Genomic DNA, 13,179 nt, shown 5'->3' with positions numbered 1-13,179 from the left:
ACTTAAATGGAAGGTGCCAATTTGTTAGCTGAATTTGATACCTTGCTTAGAGTTATGGATCCATAGTTAGGAATATTACACGTACTTGTTTGTTTTGATGAAAACCTGCCAACATCTTGTTTGGATCTGCCATGAACTGAGTGTGCTTTTCTGCTTCCTGGTTAGATGTTGTTACACATTTGAAGGTAAGACCCAGGTGCAGACAATGTTGAATAACAAAGGTTTATTCATTTGAACACTGGCAGGCAAAGGTACAAGATGGCAGGCAGGCAAGCTCAGGGTCAATTCAGGCAGAGGACGGTAATCCAGAGTATTGGGGCAAAGGTTCTGGATGCAGGCAGGCTCAGGGTCAGGGTCAGGGCAGGCAGAAAGGACAAAATTAGACAACAGGAAAGTAGACAAGGCAGGAGCAAGGGGAAAAACAGAGGACAAAGGCCTGTGAGACATGGGTTTAATTCTAGACACAGGAAATGTAGGAAGTATGGAGGGTACGGGGCAACAGAGGACGAACAGCAAAGGGGTTAATAATCTTGGAGCTGGGGGGAAAGGTTTTGGCTTCCGGGGGTGTAGCCGCGGGGCTATGGGGGCGTGCCAGCGCATCTGGCTTGACCTTGTTGGATACCGGTCGGGGCTCCGAAAGCGAAGTGGCCCGGGCCTTACTGAACCCCTCCCGGAGGTCCTGGTACTCCACTGGGCTGGCGAAGAGGTCCGTGGCAAAGCCCCCAGGAAGATGTCCCAGGGCAGGCAGAGCTTCAGGCAATGAGTGTGGCAGAACGGACTCCAGCCCACGATTGCACCAGTATACCAGTTAATAGAGGGATTGTGTCGCTGGAGCCAAGAGAATCCCAATACCACGGGAACCTGCGGAGACTCAACCAGCAGGAATTGGATCGTCTCACTGTGGTTCTCCGACACTTGTAGGTTGACGGGGGTGGTCTGGTGGGTGACCCGGTGTATAGAGTCCAGTGCTCTAACACCCATGGGAATGGAGAGGGGTTGAGTGGGGATGCCCAGCTCAGATGCCAGGCTAACGTCCATAAAACTCACATTGGCCCCCGAGTTGATGAGTACCTGAAGAGACTTGGACTGGTCGCCCCACCGCAGGATGGCACGGAGAGGGGGGCGAGCCAGGGGAGACGAAAAATTATCTTTACGGCCCACCAGAGTACTCACTCCAACTGATGAGCTGGGTCTCTTGAAGGGACAGGTAGACACATAATGACCGGCAGTACCGCATACAGACAACTCTGGGTCTCAAGTCTGTGTACGTGTTCAGCTGGAGACAGCCTAGCCCTGCTGAGCTGCATCGGCTTGGGAAGAGGTGAATCGGCAGTCTCCGGAGGCTCTTGGAGGGACTCGGGTAAGCTCAGATCCTCTCAGGGACGTAGATGCCGGGGACTTCCAGAGTTCATCAGATGCAAGGTTTGATCCTTGAGTGAGCGATTGGGACCACAATCGGACCTCTTCTCCCTCCTACGGTCCCGTAGCCGACCATCGATCCGGATGGTTAAAGCGATGAGTGAGTCGAGATCCGTCAGTAGTTCTTGGGCTGAAAGCTCATCCTTTATCTCCTCCGATAATCCGTGCAGGAACGTGTCGAACAGTGCTTCCGGGTTCCAGGTACCCTCCACTGCTAGCGTGCAGAACTCCATCGCATAGTCTGCCACACTGAGGGAATCCTCCCGAAGCAACTTCCAGGCACCCTCTCTCCCGGACCACGGAGCCTCTAACTTCTCACCCCCGCCACAAATCCCTCCAGACTGAAGCATACGGCCGACTGTTGTTCCCAAACGGCAGTAGCCCAAGCGAGGGCCCTCCCGGACATCAGCGTGATGAGGTAGTCTATCTTAGAGCGGTCTGAGGGAAAAGAGGAAGGTTGCAGCTCCATGACAAGGGAACATTGAGCGAGAAACGCCCGACAAGTGCCTGACTCTCCATCGAAGTGTTTCAGGGGGAGGTAAGCGGGGTTCCCGGGAAACCAGAGTGACGGCACTGCTACCAGCCGGGTTACTGAGGGACCGAGAGGTTACCGTCGTGGTAGGCTTCCTAGTAGACAACCCATGGACTTGCTCCCGTAATGTGTCGAATGCTTGTCTGTGATGTTCGGCCACAACTTGGAACCATTCCATCAGACCATTAAGCAACTCCTTGTGCCTTCCAATGATAGGTAATCCAGAGTAGAGGGCAAAGGTACAGGACGGCAGGCAGGCTCAGGGTCAGGTCAGGCAGAGGTCGGTAATCCAGAGTAGTGGGGCAAAGGTACCGGACGGACGGCAGGCAGGCTCAGGGTCAGGTCAGGCAGAGGTCGGTAATCCAGAGTAGTGGGGCAAAGGTACCGGACGGCAGGCAGGCTCAGGGTCAGGTCAGGCAGAGGTCGGTAATCCAGAGTAGTGGGGCAAAGGTACCGGACGGCAGGCAGGCTCAGGGTCATGGTCAGGCAGAGGTCGGTAATCCAGAGTAGTGGGGCAAAGGTACCGGACGGCAGGCAGGCTCAGGGTCATGGTCAGGGCAGGCAGAGGTCGGTAATCCAGAGTATAGGGCAACGGTACAGGATGGCAGGCAGGGCCAGGGCAGGCACAAAAGACAAAACTGGGAAAACAAGAAAATAGACAAGGCAGTAGCAAGGGGTAGAACTCTGGTAGGTTTGAAGAACAAAACGAACAGGCAACAGACAAACAGATAACACAGGTATAAATGCACAGGGGATAATGGGGAAGATGGGCAACACCTGGAGGAGGGTGGAGACAATCACAAAGACAGGTGAAACAGATCAGGGTGTGACAGTTGTACTAATCGACTGAACCAGCTGAAGCATTTCCATTCAGGGGTTTGTTCTTGTTCACTTCCCACTGTTTTATCCTACTTTTTCCCTGCAAGACATCCAGACACCTCTGCTCTGCATCGTCCCCTAATCACTCCTATCAACATCTCTAAACAACCTGTCCAATCAGCCATCAACCAGACAGTCGGCCAATCATCACTAGTTGTTGAGCTCTGTTTTATCCATCACATTTGACTTTAGAGGTCACCATGTGTTTAGGTTGGTCCAAACATGGATGGCCACCGGTCTGCCAAAACTATCACTGGGATATTACTGTCCCTGGTCAGCAGGGAAACCTGTAATACAGTACTGTATTAGGATTAATGGAGGTGGATTACTCTATCCTGGCCTATTAGGATGGGACCAGACAGGTTAAGCTATGTGAACTGGAAACCATATAACTGGGCTGTGAGGTCTCCACTCTGTCAATGACAAGCATCTAATGTTACCCTACAGTCGGTGGAGTATTGTGCGATGAATAGTTAGTTGCGAGTGTTTTTTAGCTCTGTCATGCATCGAATATGATTTGGTGAAATGCATTGTGTTTTTAAAGTATGGCCTTACTAATGACATGAGACCAGTTATGAAATTATTAAAATACAAATGTTTTTTCGTCCTAATAAAGTGAACATTTGTCTCATAGTCTTATTACTCTTTCATCACGAGGAAAATCTGAACCATAACTAGGAAGTAGTTACACTATTACTATTTGACTTGACAGACAATGTAAATGTTGACAATGTTGACAATGTTGTGTAAACTATTCAATCTGAATTATGCACTGGACCTCAGTATCCAAGAAACCTTAGAGGATCATTTCTCTCTCTTTCAGGTCACACAGGGTGCCTGGTTAAGTCCCTGTGCTTCACCGGTATGGCTTTCCTGCTGCTGCACATCATCTACCAGGTTACCATCAACAGTCTGCTAACAGGAGACAACATAGAACCCAACTTCAACTGTGAGTACCAATCTTCTCTACTACACTCCCATTAAAGTGTGATGTCAAAAAATATATAATAATAAAAATATAAAAATATAAAAATGCAATATGTAAAGTGTTGGTCCCATGTTTCATGAGCTGAACTATAGTATCCCAGATATTTTTTACCTTGTGCTGGGGACAATAAAAGGGTTGAAGTCTGTAGAGGGAGCATCCACCCCAGTAAGTGGGACATGGGCCGGCTGGGGCTGCAGGGTGGGGGTGAGCGGAGGTTACAGCCCAGTCCACGCCTAGATCGGGTTACCCACTGGCCCGACACCAGGTTTTTCAGACCAGAACCTGAGCCCTGGTCTGCGTCGCGGCCCAACACAGGCCCCGCTGTTGCTGCTGCAAACCACTGGCACAAATCTCTCTGAGTAGCAATATAAGCCACAACATCTGCACTCAAGATGGGGATAAACATAATGAAAATAAAAAACTCCCTCACTCCCATGCTGCCCTGACAGAAGTGCATTCAAACCCCGACCGAAAATTTAGAGCGAAGGTGGTCTGTCTCACATGTAGAGTACAATCATAAAATGTTTAAAATTATGTGCAGGGTCTTCAAGTTGCATAAAAACCCTTGAAACACCCGTCTGACCCTAGTGTTAGCATGCACGGTGTTACGTCAAAAGACTTATCGAAAACAATCGATCAAAGAACTTCAGCGATTCACCAACTTTTGAAAAACCAAGTGTAACTTGGTTACACTTGTGTGCGATGTATAAATAGTTAAAAAGTTGGAATTATGTATCACCTGTAAGCCTCCGTCTAGACGCTGTTCTCTTGTAAACAGCTGAGTTAACAGACTTTTTTCTCTCAAATACCCCGGGAATTCCAGAATACTGATGAAAATAGGCTGCCAAACATAATACAGTGGGTAGTTACGGCAGTCCTGAAGTCAGTTGCAGTCAGAATGCAATGAACAGATAATATAAGCAGAAATAATATTGGACACTACAGAGGGTGCTCTTGGGTAGTGTACACCATAGACGGTGCTCTTGGGTAAATAATAGTGTTCACTATAGACAGTGCTCTTGGGTAGTGTACACCATAGACGGTGCTCTTGGGTAGTGTACACCATAGACGGTGCTCTTGGGTAGTGTACACCATAGACAGTGCTCTTGGGTAGTGTACACCATAGACGGTGCTCTTGGGTAGTGTACACCATAGACGGCGCTCTTGGGTAGTGTACACCATAGACAGTGCTCATGGGTAGTGTACACCATAGACGGTGCTCTTGGGTAGTGTACACCATAGACGGTGTTCTTGGGTAGTGTACACCATAGACGGTGCTCTTGGGTAGTGTACACCATAGACGGTGCTCTTGGGTAGTGTACACCGTAGACGGTGCTCTTGGGTAGTGTACACCGTAGACGGTGCTCTTGGGTAGTGTACACCATAGACGGTGTTCTTGGGTAGTGTACACCATAGACGGTGCTCTTGGGTAGTGTACACCATAGACAGTGCTCTTGGGTAGTGTACACCATAGACAGTGCTCTTGGGTAGTGTACACCATAGACGGTGTTCTTGGGTAGTGTACACCATAGACGGTGCTCTTGGGTAGTGTACACCATAGACGGTGCTCTTGGGTAGTGTACACCGTAGACGGTGCTCTTGGGTAGTGTACACCGTAGACGGTGCTCTTGGGTAGTGTACACCATAGACGGTGCTCTTGGGTAGTGTACACCATAGACGGTGTTCTTGGGTAGTGTACACCATAGACGGTGCTCTTGGGTAGTGTACACCATAGACAGTGCTCTTGGGTAGTGTACACCATAGACGGTGCTCTTGGGTAGTGTACACCATAGACGGTGTTCTTGGGTAAATAATAGTGTTCACTATAGACAGTGCTCTTGGGTAGTGTACACCATAGACGGTGTTCTTGGGTAGTGTACACCATAGACGGTGCTCTTGGGTAGTGTACACCATAGACGGTGTTCTTGGGTAAATAATAGTGTTCACTATAGACAGTGCTCTTGGGTAGTGTACACCATAGACGGTGTTCTTGGGTAGTGTACACCATAGACAGTGCTCTTGGGTAGTGTACACCATAGACGGTGCTCTTGGGTAGTGTACACCATAGACGGTGCTCTTGGGTAGTGTACACCATAGACAGTGCTCTTGGGTAGTGTACACCATAGACGGTGCTCTTGGGTAGTGTACACCATAGACGGTGTTCTTGGGTAAATAATAGTGTTCACTATAGACAGTGCTCTTGGGTAGTGTACACCATAGACGGTGCTCTTGGGTAGTGTACACCATAGACGGTGCTCTTGGGTAGTGTACACTATAGACAGTGCTCTTGGGTTGTGTACACCATAGACGGTGTTCTTGGGTAAATAATAGTGTTCACTATAGACAGTGCTCTTGGGTAAATCATAGTGGACACTATAGATGGTGCTCTTTGGTAAATAACAGTGGACACTATAGACAATGCTCTTGGGTAAATAATAGTGGACACTATAGATGGTGCTCTTTGGTAAATAACAGTGGACACTATAGACAATGCTCTTGGCTAAATAATTGAGGACACTATAGTTACACTATAGTTACACTATCGTTAGCTATAGCTACACTGTAAGCTAGCTTGACGTACTAGAAAGTAATATAAACATGTTGAGAAAAAAGTTGTTTTATTATCTTCTGAATCAATTCCTGTCTTGATTATAGAAGTTCTATTTTGCTATCTCACCAAATTAAAGAGATCTCTTTGACGAGACATTTAGTCAGTGAATCAGGCCTTCTACATGGTAGTCAGAGACTCTTTCTGCCATACATGTCTTCAAACTACCGTAAAACCCCCTAAGTAGGCCCTTACCTAAGGACATTTTTGAGTGGCTAAATGCTACGCCCTTAAACAATTCCCTTAGGTAAGTGAACATTATTCCTTAAGGGAAACACTTAAGATGTTTTATACAACCGAGCCTTGGTACTTCTTGTTACGCTCGTCTGAAGAAGAGGACCAAAGCGCAGCGTGGTACGTGTTCATGATTATTTATTCAAACTGAACACTGAGACAAAATAACAAAGTGGAACAAAACGAAACAGTCCTGTCTGGTGCAGAAACAAAACAGAAAACAACTACCCACAAAACATATGTGGGAAAAAGCTGCCTAAGTATGATTCTCAATCAGAGACAACGATAGACAGCTGCCTCTGATTGAGAACCACACCCAGCCAAACACAAAGAAATAGAAAACATAGAAATAAAGAAACTAGAATGCCCACCCTAGTCACACCCTGGCCTTAGCAAAATAGAGAATAAAACCCTCTCTATGCCCAGGGCGTGACAGTACCCCCCCCCAAAGGTGCGGACTCCAGACGCAAAACCTGACTCTAAAGGGGAGGGTCTGGGTGGGCCTCCTTCACGGCGGTGGCTCTGGTGCGGGACGAAGATCCCCCTCCACCTCTGGTTCCCCCCACTTTGGTGGCGCCTCTGGTGCGGGGACCCTCGCCGCCAACCCCGGACTGGGGACCCTCGTTGCGGGCCCCGGACTGGGCACCCTCGCTGCAGGCTCCGGACTGGGCACCCTCACTGCAGGCTCCGGACTGGGCACCGTCGCTGCAGGCTCCGGACTGGGCACCGTCGCTGCAGGCTCCGGACTGGGCACCGTCGCCGCTGCAGGCTCCGGACCGGAGAACGTCGCTGCTGGAGGCTCCGGACCGGAGAACATCGCTGCTGGAGGCTCCGGACTGGAAAACGTCTCTGGAGGCTCCGGACGGGAGACCGTCGCTGGAGGCTCCGCATTGGAGGGCGTCGTTGGAGGCTTCCTGCCATGACTCCTCACTGGAGGCTTTGGCCATGACTACTCACTGGAGGCTTCGTGCCACGGATCATCACTGGAGGCTTCGTGCCATGGATCATCACTGGAAACTTCGTGCCATGGATCATCACTGGAGGCTTCGTGCCATGGATCATCACTGGAGGCTTCTTGCTATGGATCATCACTGGAGGCTTCATGCCATTGGATCATCACTGGAGGCTTCGTGCCATGTATCATCACTGGAGGCTTCGTGCCATGGATCATCACTGGAGGCTTCGTGCCATGGATCATCACTGGAGGCTTCGTGCCATGGATCATCATTGGAGGCTTCGTGCCATGGATCATCACTGGAGGCTTCATGCCATGGATCATCACTGGAGGCTTCGTGCCATGGATCATCACTGGAGGCTTCGTGCCATGGATCTTCACTGGAGGCTTCGTGCCATGGATCATCACTGGAGGCTTCGTGCCATGGATCATCATTGGAGGCTTCATTCCATGGATCATCACTGGAGGCGTCGTGCCATGGTTCATAGAGAATAAAACCCTCTCTATGGCCAGGGCGTGACACTTCCCTTCCATCCCCTATGTACTGGGCTCGGTTCCATAAAACATCTTAAGTTATTTCCACCTTATCTTTTTACTTAAAGTTTCCTTAACTTTAAGTCAGTTGCACAAAACATTTTAAGGCTAATTTCCCCCTTAAAATAAGTGAAGAAGTTAATGGTGCCCATGAGGTCCCTTAAGTGCTTCCTTCAGTATGAATATCAATGTAAACAACATTTGTGGAAGTGAATTTTGCTTTCCTCTGCCCTGGTTTCAAAAGGAAAACATCCACCAGCTAGCTAGCTAGGTAGCTAAATAGTGTGCACAATCCATGGCTACAAAGCCAGCTGACCAGCTAGCTACCTACTCAGTAAGTTAGCTTGATGTGCTAGAAACTAATAGAAACAAGTTGAGATAAAAGTAACAAAAATAAATGTCTTCAAACTAACATGTCTAACATGTCTTCAAACTACTGTAAAACCACAAATAGAACAATGACATTATGCCCTTACCTACAGAAATGTTTGAGTGGCTTTATGTATCGCCCTTAAATAATTCCCTTAGGTAAGGGACAATTATTCCTGAAGGTAAACACTTAAGATGTTTTGTGCAACCAGGCCCTGGCCCTTCCATTCCTTATGTAGTGGCCCTTCTCTTCCATTCCTTATGTACTGGCCCTTCCATTCCTTATGTACTGGCCCTTCCATTCCTTATGTAGTGGCCCTTCTCTTCCATTCCTTATGTACTGGCCCTTCCATTCCTTATGTACTGGCCCTTCCATTCCTTATGTAGTGGCCCTTCTCTTCCATTCCTTATGTAGTGTCCCTTCTCTTCCTTCCCTTATGTAGTGGCCCTTCTCTTCCTTATGTAGTGGCCCTTCAATTCCTTATGTAGTGGCCCTTCTCTTCCATTTCTTATGTAGTGGCCCTTCTCTTCCATTCCTTATGTAGTGGCCCTTCTCTTCCATTCCTTATGTAGTGGCCCTTCCATTCCTTATGTAGTGGCCCTTCTCTTCCATTCCTTATGTAGTGGCCCTTCTCTTCCATTCCTTATGTAGTGGCCCTTCCATTCCTTATGTAGTGGCCCTTCTCTTCCATTACTTATGTAGTGTCCCTTCTCTTCCTTCCCTTATGTAATGGCCCTTCCATCCTTTATGTACTGGCCCTTCCATCCATTATGTACTGGCCCTTCCATCCCTTATGTAGTGTCCCTTCTCTTCCATCCTTTATGTACTGGCCCTTCCATCTGTTATGTACTGGCCCTTCCATCCATTATGTACTGGCCCTTCCATCCCTTATGTACTGGCCCTTCCATCCTTTATGTACTGGCCCTTCCATCTGTTATGTACTGGCCCTTCCATCCTTTATGTACTGGCCCTTCCATCCATTATGTACTGGCCCTTCCATCCATTATGTACTGGCCCTTCCATTCCTTATGTAGTGGCCCTTCCATCCTTTATGTACTGGCCCTTCCATCCCTTATGTACTGGCCCTTCCATCCCATCCTTTATGTACTGGCCCTTCCATCCCTTATGTAGTGGCCCTTCCATCCTTTATGTACTGGCCCTTCCATCTGTTATGTACTGGCCCTTCCATCCCTTATGTACTGGCCCTTCCATCCCATCCTTTATGTACTGGCCCTTTCATCTGTTATGTACTGGCCCTTCCATCCCTTATGTAGTGGCCCTTCCATCCTTTATGTACTGGCCCTTCCATCTGTTATGTACTGGCCCTTCCATCCCTTATGTACTGGCCCTTCCATCCCATCCTTTATGTACTGGCCCTTCCATCTGTTATGTACTGGCCCTTCCATCTGTTATGTACTGGCCCTTCCATCCCATCCTTTATGTACTGGCCCTTCCATCTGTTATGTACTGGCCCTTCCATCTGTTATGTACTGGCCCTTCCATCCCATCCTTTATGTACTGGCCCTTCCATCTGTTATGTACTGGCCCTTCCATCCCTTATGTACTGGCCCTTCCATCTGTTATGTACTGGCCCTTCCATCCCATGCTTTATGTACTGGCCCTTCCATCCCCAACTAGTTCTCACAGTCTCACGTCAGTATTAGACGCTTATCCATGTTTCTTAGACATCAAATTAACTCCAAATGTTTAAGGTTAGGGTTAAATGTGTATGCATTAACTCAGAAATCTTAAGGTTAGACATTAACTCAGAATGGTTAAGGTTAGACATTAACTCAGAATGGTTAAGGTTAGACATTAACTCAGAATGGTTAAGGTTAGACATTAACTCAGAATGGTTAAGGTTTGGGATAGGCTTGCTGGTGGTAGGCCCAGGCACACGTCAGACAGATGTGGTAGGTTGTTTGTGTGTCACTCTGCTTTGCCTCACTACATCAGTCCACCTCTGTTCCAGATCACCCTTTTATACTCTTATTTCACTCTCTGTCATTCCTGTTGATGTCTCATTCCTCCATGCTAGCGTTGTTTCTCATGTGGGCTACTTCCTCAAAATGCCCTCCTGAAACCCCCCTCAATCAAGTTCCTTCAGTTCCTTTGCGTTGTGACACGTTGTCGCCAAAGGTGTAAAGGTTAAGCTCGAGCATAGCTCCTGTCTCCGCTCTACTATACAGTAGTATGTAGAGCAAGTTATTCTCTACCTCAGTGGATCCCAAACTGTGGGGGTAGTATACTATAATATACTACTTTATAGTATATTATATTATAACTATATTATTATTATTGTTCCCCAATGCTGGAAGGGGGCCCTGAGTAAAAACATTTCAGAACCCCTGCTCTAACTAACCTCTGTTGAATTTTGCTGTTACTCTTAGGTCATACTATTTACTCCCTGTTACAGTATACACTGAGTGTACCAAAGATTAGGAATGTCGTCCTAACATTGAGTTGAACCCCTTTTTGCCCTCAGAACAGCCTCAATTCGACAGGGCATGGACTCGATAAGGTGTTGAGAGCGTTCCACAGGGATGCTTGCCCATGTTGACTCCAACGCTTCCCACAGTTGTGTCAAGTCGACTGGATGTCCTTTGGGTGGTGGACCATTCTTGATACACACGGGAAACTGTTGAGCGTTAAAAACCCAGCAGAGTTGCAGTTTTAGACACAAACCGGTGCACCTGGCACATACTACCATACCCCGTTCAAAGGCACTTCAGTCTTTTGTCTTACACATTCCCCCTCTGAATAGCACACATACACAATCCATGTCTCAATTGTCTTAAAAATCTGTCTTTTGGAGGCCTACCGAGTGGTGCAGACCTGGGTTCGATCCCAGGCTGTATCACAACTGGCCGTCATCAGGGGTTCCTTAGGGAGGCACACAATTGGCCCAGTGTCATTAGGGGAGCGTTGTTAGGGGAAGGTTTGGCTGGGGGGGCTTTACTTGGCTCATCGTGCTCTTGACCTTGGTCATCATTTGAATGGTGTTTGACAGATTGGTGCGGTTGGATGTTAAGAAGTGTGGTTTGACGGGTCATGTTTCATAGGATGCTTGACCTTTGCCTCCCAAGCCCATTGAGTTGCAGCAATGAGACAATATCTACTGATTAAATTGGATTTAACTTTCACCTGGATTCACCTGGTCAGTCACTGTTATGGAAAGAGCAGGTGTTCTCAATGTTTTGTACACTCAGTGAATATAAGGATAATATCATTAGAAACACTCATTACAATCCTTACAGAAAAAACATGATTTCAGATGTGGAAAAAATTTGAAAAAATTTGCAACACTTCACAGGTGATCACATGTATTCACATATGTAGTTTGATGTTAGCACATGTTGCTTTACATGTTGTCACATGTTATCACATTAACTTCACATAAGATCAAGATCATGTGTTTTTGGAACAATGTGTGTGTGTTTTTCTGTAAGGGAATCCTCCACAGTAGCTGGTTGGACTCGATTTCTTAACCAGAATCATGATGATTGATATGGCCTCTAATCTGTAGCTACATTAACACAACACATTTACTATTAACTCACCTCTACTTCTAAAAGTTAGACATGTTGACAGTTTCCAATTATGGTACTGGTAAACTGACTTTATATTAAGTTACAGGCGTTCGTTATTGTTTTTCCTCACGCTAGTGACAGTTCTGTTCCATTTTCAGGGAAATGCTGCGCTTGGCTTGGTGTGCATCTTCAGGGAGGACTTTCAGCATGATATAACCTACAACAGACTGTAGCACTGTGGTAATAACGTAGTGTCCCTGAAGAACACTGTGTTCAAACAAGTTATGGATTGATACTTTGGAGTCATTGTTTGGCCTTGCTGAAACGTCAGGGACCTGAACATCTGTTCTAGTAATAGCCTCGTTCTAATTCTATGCACACTCTTAGAACAAAAGGGTTCCAAAACCATTCATCGGCTGTCCCCATAGGAAAACCCTTTTGGGTTCCACATAGAACCCGTTGGAACTGAACTGAAATGAACTGACACCAAGTGATGTTATAGAGAACATTGCCAACATCTATTTTTTACTGTCTCTAGATAGTGATGTCATATGGGGCTTTAAAACAAAAGTTTAGGTGGTTTTATCATGGGAATCAGTATTCCTACTTTTATTGCTTTCTGACATTCTATTCATAGCAGTAGACTAGAGTCTACTATCTCAAAGTGTGTCACGGAATCTCACATCTGTTTACTGCTGACAGGAGAACCTTACAGTACAATAAACCTGATTGGTTGGGAATGTACTGCGCTGTGTTGAGTTGCAAGGGAGGCAGAATCCATCAAATTCACACTTTGCTAATCTTGCAAGAGGAGTTTAATTAGATCTTGTCAAAATGATGACATCATTTGTGGGCTTTTGTATAATATTGTATAATATATGTTATTGCAATCCAAGTTTACCAAAGTGCAGGCTAGGTTGAATTCCAGCCTAGGATTTCAATTGAGCAAACAGATGTGAACTATGCCCATATGAACTTTCACTTCTGACAGCATTTGATGCACTGCATTATGTTGAGGATCCCTGTTAGCAGCGTTCAACAGTGAGCGGTTCATTGCGGTGCACTTCGTTGACCCGCAGCTATGACATCACAGCGCTAGCTAAGGCGGAAGCCAGGCCCAAACAAGAAGC

The 13,179-nt window shown here is 47.0% G+C and overlaps 1 protein-coding gene across 1 annotated transcript in view; it reads left to right on the top strand.

The window, feature by feature from the left end:
* The window catches only part of LOC109909631 (piezo-type mechanosensitive ion channel component 2), a 188,537-nt gene that overhangs the window by 43,129 nt on the left and 132,229 nt on the right, over positions 1 to 13,179 (top strand). The window contains exon 3 of the mRNA XM_031795307.1: positions 3,654 to 3,779. Coding sequence (XP_031651167.1) covers positions 3,654 to 3,779 — 126 coding nt within the window. The remainder of the gene's footprint in view (positions 1 to 3,653; positions 3,780 to 13,179) is intronic.

This window comes from Oncorhynchus kisutch, linkage group LG18 (genome assembly GCF_002021735.2).
Source record: "Oncorhynchus kisutch isolate 150728-3 linkage group LG18, Okis_V2, whole genome shotgun sequence".
Classification (NCBI taxonomy): domain Eukaryota; kingdom Metazoa; phylum Chordata; class Actinopteri; order Salmoniformes; family Salmonidae; genus Oncorhynchus; species Oncorhynchus kisutch.
Note: the sequence above shows the minus strand (reverse complement) of the source record. Positions and strands in the feature narration are given on the sequence as shown.